This window comes from Parasteatoda tepidariorum, chromosome 10, assembly GCF_982258835.1.
Source record: "Parasteatoda tepidariorum strain Cologne lab strain chromosome 10, Ptep-v5.0, whole genome shotgun sequence".
Taxonomy (NCBI): Eukaryota; Metazoa; Arthropoda; class Arachnida; order Araneae; family Theridiidae; genus Parasteatoda; species Parasteatoda tepidariorum.
In genome coordinates, this window is record NC_141764.1 from 79,113,038 (window position 1) to 79,132,881 (window position 19,844).

At 29.8% G+C, this 19,844-nt stretch overlaps 2 protein-coding genes across 2 annotated transcripts in view; one reads left to right on the forward strand and one right to left on the reverse strand.

Annotated features, from left to right (window-relative positions):
• LOC107443610 (uncharacterized) overlaps positions 1–19,844 on the forward strand; it is a 214,997-nt gene that overhangs the window by 183,832 nt on the left and 11,321 nt on the right. The window contains exon 8 of the mRNA XM_016057535.4: positions 17,287–17,452. Within this exon, the coding sequence (XP_015913021.3) occupies positions 17,287–17,452 (166 nt within the window). The remainder of the gene's footprint in view (positions 1–17,286; positions 17,453–19,844) is intronic.
• On the reverse strand, positions 5,854–9,141 carry LOC107443609 (innexin shaking-B-like). Its single transcript, XM_016057533.4, has one exon. It carries the CDS (start codon positions 7,741–7,743, stop codon positions 6,658–6,660), a length of 1,086 nt encoding a protein of 361 aa, XP_015913019.1. The 5' UTR covers positions 7,744–9,141; the 3' UTR covers positions 5,854–6,657.

Below are 19,844 nucleotides of genomic sequence, written 5' to 3' on the forward strand. Positions count from 1 at the left end.
ATAAAAATGTGCTTGTGTTTTAAAGGAAATCCTTTTGCAATGAAGCCATAAACTGATTCTAATGTGCATGAAACAAACAGTAAGCAAACAAGCAACAAATGAATAAATAAAACTATAACATTGAAAAAGTAAATAAAAAAAATTAGGATACATGCACCGTGAAAAAATTTCAGTTTATCTCAACACCAAAAATAATGGTAACTGTACACCAAAGTTTTTTGCAGAGTACATCAGTAGCTTTAAAATGTGCAAAGCATTATTTTACTTAACCTCAATTTTTTTTCTCATAATTTAAGCATTACGAGACAACATTAATGTTAAAATAATCGAAAATCTTTTTTGTAAAATATTGCATTTATAGATCGTGTGTGCGTCTAAAATGAAAAATTTTTATTAAAAGAAAAATAAATAAATTAAGTTATTTTTAAAATTTACTTGTGTTTAAACAAAGCAAACTTAAATAACACTTAGATATTTAAATGTTGGGAATTTCTATAATGTTACGATAGTGAGGAAAACTGGTGTTTTGCTAACTTAAGTAGTTCTATGATATTAAAAATTTATGCAATTTCTACAATTATGTAATTATGAAAAATTTAAATATGGCTTAACTGAAATTACATAGCGTACTGTATGTGCTGTGTATTTTGTGTGATACTATACAAATAAACGTTGGACGTGACAGCATGATTATTATGCCATCATGAATGTTATGCTAATGCAAATTGTTATTAAAATTCAAAACTTTAAATAATACATTATGTTATCTTTTAGTGTAATTCAGAATTTTAAAGATAGTTTTCTGAATAAATTATATATATAAACTTCTTTAATGAAAAAAACGATAAAATTTTGTAAAGAATTTATTTATTCGAACCCATTAATTGAAATATGTGTAACAACTACTATGATCAATAAAAAATCACATTGATTAAAAGAAATAGTTGGTATGTCAAATCAACGATCGATTTTAAATTTAACATAAACTTTTAAATTAAATTAATATTGAGTTGAAAACATTTTTATACATTCTATTGAGAATTGTGAAATTAATAATGACCTACTGAAATTGGATTAAATCGCTTTAAAATAAAAAAAAACACAAATGTAAAATGTTTTTAAACTATAAATATCACATATTTTTGCAACTAATAAATTTCTTTTTTTCTTTCAAACGTTCGTTTACAATAATGCTTGATCTTTCGGTTTTCTTTATCTAACTTGAAATTTGAGTTCTATGTGAAAACACTCGTTGCACAAAAATCGTACAGTTAAGTTTTTCATTTACTATTACTGCAAATAAACTGTAAAAGTTTAATTATACAAATAAATGTTAGATTTTTAAAAGAAATTTCATTTCTTGAGTTGTTCTTGAACACTTGACTCAATAATACTTGAACTAATTTATAATATAATAATAATGATATAATCATTATTTTATGTATAATTTCCATAAATTAATGATTATTTCATTATTAATGAGTTATCAATTTCAAAACTAAAGAATAGGTTTTCAATACTTTTTATTTTAAAGTATCGCGTTAACTTTGATTTCTTTTTTTATTTAGTATTTAAAATAAATCAGTTTCAAAGAGATTTTTGAAAAAGTGAATTTTTAATAGCGCATCGAAAAAACTTATTTTTAATCCTCAATAACTCAATAAAGTACGTTTACTCAATAAAGTACTTAATTGAGTACTTTAGTAGAATACTTAGAGTACATAATTTTTCTCTGGAATCAAATTTATTGCACTCACTAAACAAATTACTGCCTTCAAAATTATGGCCCTTAAGATAACAATAAAAAGTTGTCTTCAAACATTTTAGCCTGAAAGCTAATAAAATCTAATAAATAAAACTATATTCGTATATTTAATAAATCTTGCAGACCTATATTTTAACTCGAAACTGAAATGAATCAAAATGTATAACAGTAAAAATTATTTCAATGCAAATTATTTCAATGAAAATGAAAAATTAATATATTATTTCTTTTGCCCATAGAGTAAAAGATTACAGCGTAGAAAAATAAAAATTTTACTTTTAATTAAAATGCCAGTCTAACTTATTTATTTATCTGTTATGTATTAATGAAAAAAAAATTTTAATAATGAACTTTTCTGATTCTGATATATAAAGCACATGGAATATGGAGATATATGGAATATGAAATATGGAATGCTTAAAATTTCGTCTCTAGTTTATTTTTGGTGACACTTTTATACGCTCCTACTTTTCGGATCAATATGAAATAAGCATTTAATAATTAGTAAAATCCTGTTTACTGCTCTTTTCTATTTGAACTATCACCACAGTACAAAAGCATTAGTTAACATTAGAAAATCCATTTTAACTTCACTACCACTTTAATTTTAAAAGTTGTCGTTGAATTTTTTTTAATATCTTTTTAAATTTATTTTTAAATAATATGGTATGGCAAATAATACTGATATATATATTCGACCTAATTTTTTTTTTAAATTTACATTTATTGTTCAGTTGACCGAAAATGTGAGCAAAAAATTCGATTGCAGTCTGGCATACCAGCGTGTTAAATGCTGACGAAATATTTTGAATACGCGGATGAGAATATTAGAAAGTTCTAAAAGCAGAAGTTGAAAGCTGATGAGATAAATTGGCGATTTTATCAATAAACATAGTTTATAAATTTTTTAACTACCACTTTCTTTAAGTTTAAAAACTAATTTATCTGGAATTTGAAATATGAGTAGTTATTTATAATAGAATTCGTACGATCCCTAATAAAAAGTGAGAAGTGGTAGAAAAAGTATATTTGATTTTATTTGAAATCACAGCATATTTTTTTCTCAGAAAAAAATATGTCCCTCTAATAAAAAACCTCGTTTTGAAACATGTTACTTTACTTCATGAAATATAATTCTTAAATCTAAGTAACAAAAAGTTATTATTTTTAAGTATTTATTAAGCTTTCAAACTGCATCTAATAAATTATAAAGAATACGATTTCAATGTATTTCGAAGTATCTGTATCTTATCTATTGTGATAAATGCGCAATAATATGAATTAGTTTCCAAAAAAGTATAATTTTTAATTGATCTTTGAAAGCATTGTTTAAAATTAGTTAACAATAGCATTCTTTAAAGACAAGCACTTTAATTAAATCTGAGTTACTATTTTTTTGAGTTTTACTATTCTTTATTAATTACATTTTTTGATCTGCCTTACGTGTATATGTGTGTATTTACCACTAATATTAGTAATTATAATTTAAACTTATAGATAATATTTGCTTACATTAATTCTGTACAAAATAATATTGATACATTACTATTAGTTTTTAACTATTACTTTTGCTAATATTTTTTTATTTCGTGAATTTCACAATAAAAATAAATTTTAAGAACAATTGATTAATTTTTTTTTTTTAAAAAAAGGCAAAAGCTTGTTTATTAAATTGTTTTCATACCAACACTTTAAAGTTCAGTATCATACATGAAAGTTTAGAGGTAAGAATGGTGTTTTTACATTTATTTTAAATTGCTTTTATTTGCAGCAGTATAGTATGGGAAAAGAAATTATTTTTGTTTACAACTGAAAAAATAAACCATTTATGTGAAAAACTTCAATTTCAAAATTATATAAAAGATTAATCTATATCCTTGCCTTTAAAATTTTTTTAGTAAAAAAATAGAATAAAATTTAAGAGATCAAATTATACTGCTACAGCATGCAAAACTAAATTAATTTTTTAAGCTACAAAACTTGAATCTATATCCTTGAATTTTAATGAAAATTTTTTCATTTACTTCAATTGCTTTAAAAAATAAAGATTTAAATTATTTAATATTTCTATTAAAAAAAGCAAAATTATTTGAAAATTTGCAGTGACATTAATCAAAAAAGACAAACATTAATATATTAGTTCTCAAGAGCATATGCATATTACACTTAAGAATCTTGTTTGTTACTCTAGAAGGACATTAAAGTTTCATGAATTTAAATTTTTTCCAGAGGCATAAAAAACAAGATAACTTTTTTGTTATGCATTTTCAATCCCTTTAATGTATCGTTGAAAAAAATTTAAAAAAAAAAAGTCGACAAATCAGTGCTGAAATAATAATTGTAAAATTATATTGTATGTTCCCCAAATATTCGAAGAAAAATTTTAAATGATGAAAGAAGAGAAAAATCATTCTGAAGAGTGTTTTTACTATTAATAAAAAAGTAACACAATGTCTTTTTAATTTTTAAAGGAATCTTTAAGATATCATACAAATTGTCTTACTAAATTTAAATGCTTTACAAATTGATATGAATTTTATAAACAGAAATATTTTTTTTCATAATGCAAATCAAATAAAAATATTCACTTCCGAATTTTTAATTTAAATTAAAATGCTAGGATTCTTACTCATATTATCTCATGAATAATTTTAGCAAAAATTTCATATTTACTTAACTATTGTTTTAGAAAACACGACAAATATTTAGATATTTTAATCAAAGAATAATACTTAGTAATTTAACAAACTGATTTATGTGTTACAATTATAAATTTTTGTGCTATCATTAAAATAAAAATATATTTGCTTGTAAATTAACTCTTGTAACATGCATTAAAAATTAACTGCAAACAAAATTTGCTCAATATATTGTTACTCCAACTTTAATGTTCATAATAATTTGTATTGCCATTCCAAAAATATTTGTGAAAGTAAGCACAATTTTTACAATAAACTTATGAAATTATTTTCAATGTAAAAAATAATCTAAATGATCATTGAATTTTCATCAATTAAGACAAAGAACATTTTCCTCAATTCAAATTTAACTTTTTTATTTAAAATAATGAATTTATTAAATCTACTTAACACAAGAATGGAAAAAATCTTATTAAAATTGTGCCTCTGACCTAACCTTCGTGACATAAACTTGTACGGGTAGCAAAATTTTTACTATCTAATATCAAATGGAGGAATTTATACTCAATTCTTTTTAAATTCTTGAATCTCTAATTTATTTTGTTATATTCTCTACATACATAAACTATAGACGGATCAATATATTGTGATATATAGTATCTTCTGAGCTTCGAAAATAATTTACTCTATGAAATAAGTTTTTTTAATGAAACTACTATAAATTTTCTTTTCAAAAAGTTATAATTCTGCTAGAGACAAAACATTTTTGTGTTTTTTTTAACATTCTCAAAAATATTGTTTCAATACTAGTTTTTCTATGCATAGATATATTATGGAATCTTTTTTTAAATAACAATAAAAAGCTTATACTATTTAATTCATTTCTCTCCTAGAATGAGAGAAATGTAATATATTAATATATCTTCAACGTTATATACAATCTAAATTTTCATGATTTGCTAAGTTACAGATGAAATATATTTCCTATACATATTATGCATCGAAATTAGAGTTGGGCAAAGCGAAATATCAACGTGATTCGGTTGAAACGGATCCATTCATTTGAATGATATTATGTAAACCAAATGATTCAAATCATAATTGCTTATTAAGAAATATTACAATTCAGCAGAATATTAGGAATTAATACATTATTATTATTAATCAAAAATTATTATTACCTATGAATGCATTAATATGGTGAATCAAAAAATTATGGGGAATTAAAAATTTTATTATTATGAATTATAGAAATACTATTATGAATCAATATATTATTATTATTAATCAATATATTTCTTTAATTTTTTAAAAAATTATTGTTAAAAAACTTACGAATATTATTAATCGGCAAATTTTTTTTTATTTCTATATTATAGTTATTGTGAGTAAACATATAATTATTAAAAATCAATTATTATTACAGATTAAAATATTTTTAAAAGCAATATAAGATAATTATGAAGCAATAATTTGTTTTTATGAGTTTATAAATTTTTCTTATAATGAATCAATATATAATTATTATGAATCAGAGTGTAATAAATTAATATATATTATTGTGAACTGACAGAAAACTTGTGCATTTATTTTACAAATTATCTATCATAGATCAATTTTTTACACTCAAGAGATTCTGACAAAACTGCTTTTTATTAGCAAACTCAATTTATGAACTCAAAACTCTAGCAAAATCAGAACAGACTTTGACTATTGTTGCAATTTTTTCATCTTTTAAACTTAATGCTTTCATTTTTGGTAGTTGCATAGTTTTCACATGTTTACATCACGCTATAAATGACACTGATGCAAACTAACAGACTCGAATCCATACCAAGAGTATGATTCAAAGCAACGAATCACTTCGATAACTCACTACCCAACTCTAATAGAAACATGCAAAATAAAATACATATATCTTGACTAAATAACAAAGAAAATATTTGCGTCTTGGCAGTAGGAACATACTTGAAAAAATGTGAACTTTATCAAGGGGATTAAATGCATTTTTGAAAAATAAAATTGAAAATAAATCACCTTTTGCATGGTGTGTGAAAGGTTCAGGACACTGAAGCTTTTGAACTGCTTGAGCAAGCACAAATAACGTCTGATACCATACCATGCTAGTATCCATTAAGTGAGATCTCTTAAAGAAACCATGCATTATTATCACTTTCTTTTGTTCAAGATGAACACTCAAAAGGCAGGTTATGGAACAGAGGCACAGCGTTGGAGACACCGACACATTTCGTGTCATGCCGCCTCCTTCGGTTCTGTGGTCATCCTCTTCGCCATTTCGGCCAACACCTCCCTGAAGATCACAGCATCTATGTTCTGTCCGAGCATATACACTAAGAACCAATCTCCTATAGATCCCCGTCTCACCACAGTGTGTAAATGATCTAAGTGCACGATCCTGAAACGCATGTTCAGGAGGTAAACTCTGACTGGAGGACAGGCGGCGATGACCACCCGGAAGACGAGCACAACTCCAGTCAACACAGAAAGAATGATGAACCAGAACCAGAGGAAGATGTAAATTTTTTCGTTGATTACATTCAGAGGCAGGACACAGAGCGCGTCGTGCAACTCCACATTTCCAGACGAGCCATATTTGTAGAATCGGCACTTGGTGACTCGAGGAAAAATTCGGATCATGGGATCTGTTCGAGTCTCTTGATCCCTCTCTGAATAACGAATCACTTCTATACCGTAGCTTAAGAATTCTCCATCGAAAAAGCGGTTCATGAGAAACATTTGGCCAACGACATTTGCAAAAGCCATTGTTTCGCACAAAAAGTATCGCGCTGCATACCAGTCGTGTTGTTTCAGCGTGCTCATGAGATAATCTACAAGAAGCTTTTTCTTTTGCTTTTTTTCTGTTTCGCTGCACAAAGCAATGTCCAAGTCCATCATCAGCGCTTGAATCTTGCCGCCTTCCCACATGCGCCAAAGCCATCGCGGAATATAGAATAGCGCTGCCTGGAAGAACAGTGTGAAGCATACCCATTGGTAGTATTTGTGATAGCGGAATTGCGAAGCGTCTTGAGTTGAATCTATGCCTGGATGCGGCACGTCCTTGCCCACCTCCTTACCATAAGCAGAGGGAACTGTGAAGGTTGTATGGATCCAACAGAAAGTGTTGATGACCGATTCAGGCACCTCGCTGCTATGTATGCAGTCTATTGGCTCACCGACGAATTGCTTAGTGGTTACAATGATACAAAAGGCAATAAGGACGACGACCGTGACTGTATAATGGAGCCGAAACACGTTGTTGTCAATGTGGACCCTGCTGATTTTCAGCAGGCTCTTCAGGCTCCGCAGCACGTCCAGCATGCCGTAACTCGTCGTCGTGTCGCTCGAGTCGGACCCGAGCCGCTCGCGAGCCCGCCGAGTCCTCGGGGGTCGCAGGGGCCGCGTGTCAGAGGACTGGCCTACAATGGTGCCGGTTAGGAGCTTGCACGTTAGGGATGGGGATTGGGAGGGGGAGGGACGATCGGGGGTGGGCTGGGATGTTATTTTAAAAAATATAACCACTCACAGTAACTTCGGCTGATCCACTTCTTTCCCCCCATCGAAGATAAATAATTAAACTTCATAAGTCCTTCTTCAATAGCTCACGTTAGTTAAATGCAAATAAAACTGAATAATTCAATCTCTAACGAAAATTTAAGTAAGAAGAACATGTAACTCAGTTATTGCCTTGTAAAGTCACGCGAGTTCCGAATGTTACGTCTGAGACAGTTTCGTGGCAGTGTTTTTACACAAACTAATTTATACTGTAGACTATTTCGTTACGAGATCCACGCTTCGAGTAAAAGCAGTACCTATTTAGTAGTCCAGTGATGGAAGCGGAAATTTTTGGCCCAACGCCCGCGAGGAGGGGATTCTTTCACACTTTTTAATGCGATTTTTACTCTAATACAAGGGGAATTGGCTTCTTATGCTAAATAGTCCAATGATGAGTTTAAATTAAGAGTTCTGTTGATTCAGTTACGAGGAGATTGAAAATTAATTTCTGCTTATAATTGAAAAGTACGTATCTTATAAGCGAGGTTCATACTTAATAGAAATATTAAGTGATATGTAAGAATCCTTCCATAAAATAAACAGAAAATACTTCATTTTTGTTCCATAATATCTTTTCAAAAAAGGCACGGTAATAAAAAGAAAATTGTGAAACTTGGTTTTGTAATTCCAGAACACTAAACCTTTTCTAAACTTTACTCAATTAATCAGTGAGGCAATTAATCCATGCATTTGTACTGTCGTGTGCATTCCGTTTCCAGCGTTAAAGTTCTCAGAAACTGCAAGTTCAAATCTCCTTTCCCCATCGCCAGGTGAAATTCTCATTTTCATTTCATCGTGATTCCACGTACATAACTTCAGATGCGTTCATATCTTTTGTCATGGAGTTTTGAGAGTTCAAACACCATAAAAACTAAATCGATATCCATTTTTTTTTCTAACTCAAAGTTTCGCTCGAAGTTTCTCGATAGCCCCGCGTGAGGGGCAGCACCCCGTTATGCAATCTGCGCCCCGCGCCACAGCTCTTCGGCTGTGAAGCGCACTTTCTCATCGTTCAATACCAATACCAAGTCGCCCGACGACTGGGGCTTTCCACGAGCCGGCCGTTAAAGTCTCCGTCCACGTGATCAGCGCCCTTCTTTGCTTTCTTACAGCGCTTGCGCCCTTTCTCACCGGGCTTCTCGGCGCTTTCAAACGATAGTTTTCTCTTTTCATCCCCTCAATGTGAACTCAGAATTAATTTCGTATTTTTGTATCTTAACGGATATATATATAAATATATATATATATATATATATATATATATATATATATATATATATATATATATATATATATATATATATATATATATATATATATATATATATATATATATATATATATATATATATATATATATATATATATATATATATATATATATATATATATATATATATATATATATATATATATATATATATATAAGAATGAATATAGAAATATTCTTTCATTTTTCACGTCAAAGTAATTTAAACCCAAAAAGAACCAATTTGATGTGAAAGTAAGAGTTTTTCGCAAATAATAATTTTTAAACCATAAAAGATTTATGTGAAATAATGAATGTTCAAAAACAGTAATTTTGAGAAATAACTGTGTAATATATGTTAATTTAAATATTATTTCTTAAATGGAAAAAAAATACTTTTATTTTTACGTGAAACTAATTTAAATCCTAAAATGACTAATTTGATAGGAAATTAAGGATATGAGTAAATAAATTATTTTTAAACCATTAAAGAAAATGCAAAAATGTTTAAAAATAACAGTTTCTTTTACACATAATACACATATTTGTAATTTTTGTCTTTTAAATGGGAAAAATACTTTTCTCCACGCCTAACTAACTATAATCCCAATGAAACTAATTTGATAACAAATTAATATTTTTTGTGGGTGATACATAAACCAGAATTTTTAAACCATTACAAATAATTTTTTAAGGTAAAATAATAAATGTTTAAAAATTAAAAAAAAAATTTTTTTTTTGCCAACTAACAACGTAATACAAAAATATATAGCATGCTGTTGTCCTCGGCCATTAAGGCAGAGTGAATTTGATCGTTCTTGTTTTCCAGTGGTGCCATCTATGACCAAGAATTCAACTTCTGCCACACCCATACGTCACACTCGTCTATAGAGAGAACCCATTTATACATCTCTTCATTCATCCACAGATCGTAATTTTGACCTGTACCAGAGAGCGATCAATATCCAATTGAGAACCCCAGAGGTATAATTTGCTATGGGAACATGGAAGACTTTGTGATCCGACAGATTTAACGTGCACCAGTCACCATTTACAACACAAGGGTTCTTCGGTCATCTGGATTCGAAACTCCCGTTCTCACGAACGAGAGTTCAGAGCCCTACCAACCAGGCTATCCCGGCCTCAGTGTATAATATATAAATATTTTTTCTTAAAAATGGAAAAATATACTTCTAATTATTTTTCTCAACAAATAAATTTAAATCCCGATAAAATTAAGTTGAATCCAAATTAATACATTTTTGAGTTTGATATCTGTAAATAAAAATGTTTATCCATTAACAAATAACTTTTTAATGTAAAATAATGTAAAAACCCTAATTTAATGCAAAATCCCTATTTTGAAACATAAGTACAAGAACCGTAAATTTTTTATTATACTAGTTTCTTAAAAAGAAAAAAAGTATTTTTAATTAATTTTTACATGAAATTAACTACTTTTTAAACCTTAAATCTCTTGTAACTTTAGAGCTGTCACTTTTATTGACTCATGTTTGCTATGAATTCGATTCAGCGTAAGAGAATACATAGGAAACAATACATCATTTGTCTGGATAGCAATATGTAAATTCCTTTTTGCAATTCTGTAAAAGGAGGTTTAGCACTAGGAAAAACTTTTTTGCCTGACAAGTTTTTACGATTTTTAAGCCAACTTTTTGTTTGATTATCACTTTATTACCCCATATCCTTCATTAGAACTATATACTTGATAATGTTTGAGTCATATTTTTATTCACTCTTAATCATAATTATATTACCTAACCGTTAAAAAAGGACCACAACGTATTGACAGAGTAACAAAAGCAGCGTTATGAAATTACAAAAATTTAAATTATTTGCTGTTTAGCATCCAGCAGCACCGCTCCAGTTGTCCAGTTTAGCGTTCATAACGAAAGATAATATGATCTTTAATAATAGCAAATTAACATAAATCCAACTGGTTTTTTTTTCTTTTCTTTTTTCTTTTTTTTTTTTTTAAAGCAAAATAGCTTTTGGTGTCAATTTTTCGACTTATCGGAAAACGCTTCTGTCTGCTTAAAAGTCAGATGGTAATATTCTCTTAACATCCCTTTAACTCGTTTCTTCTAATAAAGAGTATTAAAAAACATTAAGTTGTAAGAATACAAATTATATGTTAATGAGATACCACCTGCAAGTGACGTAATGTGGGTATCTCGATCCTGATTGGTTGCTGTAACTTGGCATTTGTTTATGTTTGCAACTGTTCTTTCCATTCTATTTCGACTAAGCCAAGCCCGTCAAGTATCAATTATCATAAGTGACACATTCCATAATCTTTCACAAAGAGTAGCAATAGTCTCTTAACTTCTCTTTGTTTCATTTAATAAGGATGAAAAGTAATTAAATCCAGATTCTCATTTCCTCTGTCAAATGTGTAATTATGTTATTTAACTGTAAAATATGTCATAACATAATAGGACAGTAATTTAGCTTCATTATTTATCAATAAACTCTAAGAATACAAATTATATGATAATCCAACAACATCACTTTAATGATCTAGTTTAGCATTTATAACTAAAGATATTATCGTTTGTAATAATGGCGTATTAACATTAATCTAAGTTATTTTTTAGCAAAACATTAGTTTGCTTCAATTTTTCGAACCGTTAAAAAACATTTGCATTAAACTGTCTGCTTATAAGCCAACTGGCAATATTCTCTTGATTTCTCTTTCATTCTTTGCAGTCAATAAGGAGGGGAAATAATCAAATACAGTAACAGAGTCTGTACAATCAGTCTACAGTCTGTATAGTATATACACAATCAAATACAGTAGTAAATACAGCTATACAGTGAAATCTAGCTTTTCATTTCTCTCATTTCTCGTCTAATTATGTAATTTTACTGTAAAATATGTCATAACATAATATGACAGTTAAAAAAAAAACATTATATAGTAATAAATACTAAGAATACAAATAATATGCTAAGTTACATCCGACGGCATTGTTTTAATGGTCTAATTCATCGCTCAAAACTATAAATATTATCATCCGAAATAATGACGAATTAACATTAATCCAACAGTCATTTTTTAACAAAACTTTATTTTTCCAAACCATCATAAAACGCTTGTACATAATTGTACATAAACAGCTATACAGTGAAATCCAACTTCTCATTTATCTCATCCCGCGTCTAATTATGTTATTTAACAGTAAAATATGTCATGACATAATATGACAGCTAAAAAAAACATTATGTAGTAATAAATACTAAGAATACAAATAATATGCTAATTAGCATCCAACGGCATTGTTTTAATGATCTAATTCATCGCTCAAAACCATAAATATTATCATCTGTAATAATGACGAATTAACATTAATCCAACAGTCATTTTTTAACAAAACTTTATTTTTCCAAACCATCATAAAACGCTTGTACATAATTGTACATAAACAGCTATACAGTGAAATCCAATTTCTCATTTATCTCATCCCGCGTCTAATTATGTTATTTAACAGTAAAATATGTCATGACATAATATGACAGCTAAAAAAAACTTTATGTAGTAATAAATACAAAGAATACAAATAATATGCTAATTAGCATCCAACGGCATTGTTTTAATGATCTAATTCATCGTTCATAACTATAGATATTATCATCTGTAATAATGACGAATTAACATTAATCCAACAGTCATTTTTTAGCAAAACTTTATTTTTCCAAACCATCATAAAACGCTTGTATTGAACTGTCTGCTTTAAAAGTCAGGTGGCAATATTCTCTTAACTTCCCTTTTATTCGTTTCGTCTAATAAAGGGTGGAAAATCATTAAATGCAGATTTTCATTTTCCTCCATCCAGACTGAAGATTATTGTTAATGGCGTGAAAAAGGACAATTCATAGTAACCGAAATGACTGGATCTCTGCTCCCTTTTTTGGAACTTTCATTCGTCCCCATCTGCCACCCCCAACCCCTGGAAATGATTTTGTCTTTCTTCTAGATAAGGCCTTAGGTCCGTTCCGGAATTCGCCAAGAATTGGCAGGCTTGCAAAACAGATAAGAAAGGAACATTTTTTTTACGGTCCGATAAGAAATACGGACATGAATTTTAATGAAATAAGCATCGGACATTGGGGGGTTCTCTTTTTACAAATTTTTATTTTTTAAAAACTGTGGTGAAATAATATAATTCTTGTCGGTTTAATTTCAGGTATGGCTAAAAATAAACCTTGACTAAAATTGGATTTACTGACATGAAATCTTTTAGTCAAAAGTTGGTTATTAACATCTTTTTATAACATAATGATCTAACTAAGTTTTCCGTTATTGTCGGTGCATTTTTATTGGCCGGAAAATCACATGGCAGGATCCAGTTTTCCCACATTAGTTTTCATATTGGTTTGGTTGTCATCAGCATAAAATTGATATAAATCATTAAGGCATTGTTTTCCCATCATAAGCATTTTTACATCCCTAATTTAAATGTATTTACCCGTACTGTTATTACTTCGTTTTTGATCTTGTTTGTTTTCTAACTTAACAGTTTAAGAGGATTGTTTTATTATTATTGCTGTTAGAATAATCTAATTCTACGTTAAATTTTAAGATAAAGTTATTTAAATTGGTGTCTGATCTTATTTTATTTTATTTTATAACCGTCGTTGAACAGCCGACCCAATTTCATGGGTTTACGACTACTAATGTTCAACTCCGTAGCCTTGTAATTTTGAACCAATCCAGAAAACAAGGAAACTCCTGGATTAGTACCCCCAGAGGTATTGATTTGTTATGGGAACATGGAGGACTTTGAGACTCGACAGATTTAAAGTGCATCAGTCACCATTTACTACACGGGGAGTCTTCGGCCGGCGAGGATCGAACCCACGACCTCTTGGACATGGGCCCAGCACCCTACCGACCAGGCTATCCCGGCCTTGTCTGATCTTATTAACCATTTCACAATTATTATTCTTTGGTGCAAATTACATTAATATACTATTACTAAGAGCCTTCGCCCCCTGCTCGCTGGCGCTCGCCAACCCCCGAAACTGCTGTCGCAGTTCATTTCGGGATTGCTTCGCAATCCGATGCTCGCTTTGCTCGCTCATTGGATACGTTCTTAACGTCTAGCTTTTGTATACTTTTTTGAACACTGAAGTTCCGAAAACTTTTCACTGTAGAAAATTCTAAACCTGTGCATTTCAATATTAATTTGAAATTGCAAACAGTTCACATATTTTTCTTAATCACACTATTCTAAATTTCAGTTGTTGAGAAAAGTAACTGTTGTAAGCTTTGTTTTAAAGTCTTTCCCACCAGAGGGCTAAAACCATGTGTTGTAAAACAATATGAAATAGTACTGAAAGCCGGATGTAAGGCATCGGCTTCGATGAAGATTATTTTGTGAGAATTTTTTTGATAATTCGGTGAGAATTCACCCGATTAGACATATGATGCTCACTACGTGCTCTTGCGTGCCGAAGCCTATCAATTAAAACGTATTAGCTTTTTATATAATATAGATTAGCCATATGATGCTCACTACGTGCTCTTGCGCGCCGAATCCTATCAATTAAAAATGAAAACTGTTGCCAACGCGAGAAAAGAAATATCATCGGTTTTATTGATGCATACGTATTAGCGTTTTATATAATATAGACTAGGAGGCTCCGCCCCCTGCTCGCTAACGCTCGCCAACCCCCGAGAATTGCTACGCAATCCTATGTGGTTCACGCCGTGAACCATGGCTCGCTGCGATCGCTCGCCAATGAACACAATGTTCTAGCACAAAGACATAATATATTATCATCAAAGACATAGTATATTATCATCAAAGACATAGTATTGTACTTATGTAGAAGAATTCTACCAATTGGCTTTTAAAAAAGTATATTAGCTATTTAGATTGTAAATGGTGAAAAAATCAAAACATTAGCTAAATAAGACACATATATAAGCAAAATAAATTATCAAATATTGCTTCACTAATATTCTGCATTTTAAAGCGTGAAAATTCAATGCGTAAATAAACGCGAAATATAAAAAAATTCAATGCATTCAATACAAACACTTAAACGTTTTTTAGACGTTAAGGTAGCTCCCAGTAGAAAAATATCAATTCAACAGCGGCCTTTTAAAGCATTCTCACTTCAATTAATTAATTCCTAATTGAGTTTAAATTAAATATTGTCATGTTTCTAGTGCATGAATCTGAATTGAACAACCTGATAATGCTCACTCTGGTTATTGTTATCTGGTTGCTCACTACGTGCTCTTGCGCGCCGAATCCAATCAATTAAAAATGAAAACTGTTGCCAGCGCGAGAAAAGAAATATCATCGATTTTATTGATACATACATACGTACGTATTAGCGCTTTATATAATAAGATAGATAGATAGATGAGTTACGATTAAAGAGATTTGTTAAATGATTTAGAATTTAACTTTCAGCTTTCTGCAGAGAGTAATGAATACAAAAATTGTTCTTAAAATATACATCCGTTCGTTCGGTAAGCAAAAATATTAAATGACAGTTGTGAACTCACCAAATTTGTTATAACAATATACTTTTAATTTTAAATATTATTTCAAAAAATGATAACTTAGAAAAATGATTTATGCTTCCTAATAGGTCTTAAAAGTATTATAAGGGAAATATTTGGAAGTGGAAAGTGGTGGGACAGGTGTTCTTTTTAGTACATATATTTTTACATCTTAAAGGAACATCTTAAATGTTCCTTTAAAACAAAAAGTTTTTTTATCAGAACCAGTTATAACGCTAAATTTATAAATTAACAATTCGCAAATTAGCAATACTTAACAAAACTTTTTTAAATTGCTGACAATCATCTTCAAATTTAAGAGATATTATATTCATTTTACATCATCTAATGTTTAAAACTAAATATATACTTTTTTCAATATTTTCGAACATACATAATTATTTTTGGCTCAGTCATTTCTGTGTTTTCAATACATGAAGAAATATGAGACCTTTTATTATTATTTCTGAAGAAAACATCTTTGCCATTCCGTATTCTGCTTCCTCAAAGAATCAATTGCTTTTATAAAAGCCTTTTATGACCATTGACGTCCAAACATCATGTTCTTGTATAATGGTCAATGGGCATTGTTATACAAAGTTGTGAGGGGAATTTGAAAGAAATTTCTGGAACTTATTTATTGATCTTTCTGACCACACACGCATAGCATTTTTTCTTTCATGTTGAATTGATGTTTATTTTATACGTTATCTTTTCATAGGGTTATTATTAAAATAAACGTGCATACTTAAACTGCGTGAATTAAATGCATATTTAAAATAATTTTATTTATGCATTAATCTGTTAAAGAACCGTTCATAGGTTTGTCATATGGGTTTTCTCATATGGTTGTTTTTGCTAGTGGGTTCGCTGACACTCCCCAAACCCCGAAAATTTCTATGCAGTCTTACATGGTTTGCAAAGCAAACCATGCCCGCTTCGCTCGCTAAGTGAAACCCATTTGAAATGTGTCCCAGCATAAAATCTTAACAATTTAAATCACTTATTAAAATCTTTAAAACTAATTCGTCTTCAAAAAATTTAAATTTTTAGTCATTAATAAGTTACTGAAATAAAATAAAAATTTCAATTAAAATAAATAGGATACTACAGAAAAACTTGTAGAAATAAAGCAATAAGTATGCTTTTAAAAAAATTACTATTAAATATTCACAACTTTGTTAAAAGCACAATTATAAATTTCAGAGCTTTGAGCTATTTTTTTGAATAACAAATTGAAAACTAATTAGCTTTGGAAACTTTGCAAGCATTTTCAAAAAATTTCAGAACTGATTCTGAATGATTTGTATTCCTTATAACGCACATAAAAATTTCTAATTATTTAAATTAAAAAAAAATAAAAAAAGTCTTTACATAAAACATATAGATCATTTTTCCCAGCACTTAAACCTGCTTTTTGAAACAAGCCCAGTTTTAGTTTTGTTAAACAAAAAAAAAAAAAAATATTTTTCTAAATGTAATATATTTTCTAACCAATGATTTTTGATCTTTATTTCAGCTGTCCTGTAGATGTCTCCATATCTGACAAAGTGTACGTAGACGACCAAAGTCGAACAACAGGAGATTACTACCTCTACATTCCCTTTCGAGTTTTTCGGTTCTTAGATGGATCTAAAGTGTTTTTCAGGTGTAACGTTATAGTATGCCAACACGATTGCCCATGGGTAAGACGATAATCCATATTATGTAACAAAAATTGCCAACTCTCAAAAAGGTATATAAATCGAAGACAACGCATTTTATATTTCCCTAAATGATGACAGGACAATACCAATTGTCCTCCATGAATTTTTTGACAACATTCGATCATTAGATAAAAAGTTATTTATGTTCCATGTTGAGAATATATTAAAATTTGTCAAAGGGGGCAATTATTATTAGGGGCAATATATGGGGGAAATGAAATTGCTTCTAATCTCGATCTTCAATCTAGATAGCATTGAATTGAGCATCAACGATAATACTTGGTTTAGACCCAGCCAGCTAGCCACTACTTTCTCTAGCAACGCTAAAGGTTAACGGTTAGTTGATACTGTAAATTTGAATAGTATGGTTTTTATTTTATAACCGTCGTTGAACAGTCGATCCAATTTTTGTGTCGTTCCGTCGCCTTGTAATTTTGAACCCAATTCAGAAAACAAGGGAACTTCTGGATCAAGTATTGGGAGAAATTTGCCTTCATGTCGAACTTTTTTAAGGAACCAACCCGCATTTGCGTCACATGAAGAGGAAAACTACGAAAACCTCCCACGGTTAGCCTGATGGCAGGGGGACTCTAACCCATAATAAGTGTACCACTGAGGATATTTCACGTCAGCACTGTGGTCGGTGCAAGCCAGATGCGGAATTCGTATGGACCAGAAATCGCCGGGATTCGGACCCAGTTCACCTCATTGGAAGGCGAACGCTCTATCCCCTTAGTCATCACGGCTTGAATAGTATGGTTGACCCCCAAGCTAAGCATAGATGGCGCTAGGGGTAAAAACTCGTCATAACACTTCCGATTGATTTTTACGCCTAAGCTTGAAAAAAGGTGCCATCAAATATTCTACTTGTGTTTACAATAAAAACATTTTTTAAATTTAAATTTAAAGGAAACAAGCAACATAAAAATTTGAAAGATTCCGCAAGCATGCTATACCCTGCAAGATGCAACCCAAAAAATGACTAACGGCGCTGTTTTACCCAAATATAGCCAAATAAGAGATAACACTTAAAATATGGCAAACGTTACACTTTATTTGTGTTGGGATATTAATTATCTTCTGTTTGCTTTAGGCTCACAAACAGTTAGAATTTAATAAATTACAGAATACTCTTATGAATGATAAAATTACTCGCAAATTTAAACATAAATCACTTTAATAAAACTTCCTAGAATATTAAGCCTGTTCACACATCGCTTCGTAAGCATAACATAAGCGGAGGGATACACAGGAAGTTAACTAAATTTCTTCCGGTTTTAGGAAGCTTGTGATTGTTTATATTCAGTCAACCATCTATAGTTGACGCTGTATAGTTTATAACTAAGTGTCCGTCATATTTTTGTTTACTTGCGCACTACAATATACAGTATTATCTTCAAAAGTTGTTGTTTTTTCATTACTTTATTTTAATAAGAATTATTGAATTAAAGATAATGTCTGCGTAAAAATTAGTGCTTTGATACCTTTTTACACTGTGCGTTTATGTAGTAGTATAAGAATTTTTATTAAATTTCGAATCTTTTATCTTAGATTTTAGTTCTATTATTTGTAATGAATGTTCTACCATAAACAGAGAAGAGAAAAAAATCTACATTAAATGCGATTTTCCATAATTATTCTTCTATTTAAAGAATTAGTGCATTTCTCTATTAAAAGAATTAGTTCTTTTAATAGAGAAATGCACTAATTTTCTATTAAAAGAATTCTTCTATTAAAAGAATTAGTGCAGGTCATCTTTATAAATATGTATTTTAGTCAACATTGGAATAAATTTAAGAACATTAAGAAATAAATAAAATGAAAAACAGCGAGAAGTTAAAAAATTTTAACTAAATCGTCTTTTACTTTACGAAATGTACTTTTGGCTTCATTAGCACACGAAATCCGTAAAGAATCAACATCTAAGCATTTTCTAGTACTAAAATAAAACAAATAACCAAAAGATTGCAGTGATCTCAATAAATTCAATTAGATACTTGCAAGTGAAGCAACGTGCTTTGCACATGCTCTCGGATAAAATTGTTCCCGAATTAATTCTGTTTGAAAACTTTCCCTAAATCTGTTCCCTGACAAGTTGGGAATTTTATAATATCGCAATTATATATAATTATTATATGAGGAATTATATAGATCAGGGGGAAATTCCGTTTACACTTCCATCCATGAGCATGAGCGAAGCATCCGAGATGTCACGTGTCTGTGAATAAATGATCTTCTTGAGTTGCAAGTACCCAATTGAAAATAGGTTTAAAAAATAAATGATAAACTCATCAATCAAGCTAGTTAAGTTGTCTGCCGTAAGGTAGCGCTAAAACTATTTGGGCGAGAATGTTGCCATTTTGTCGCGCTT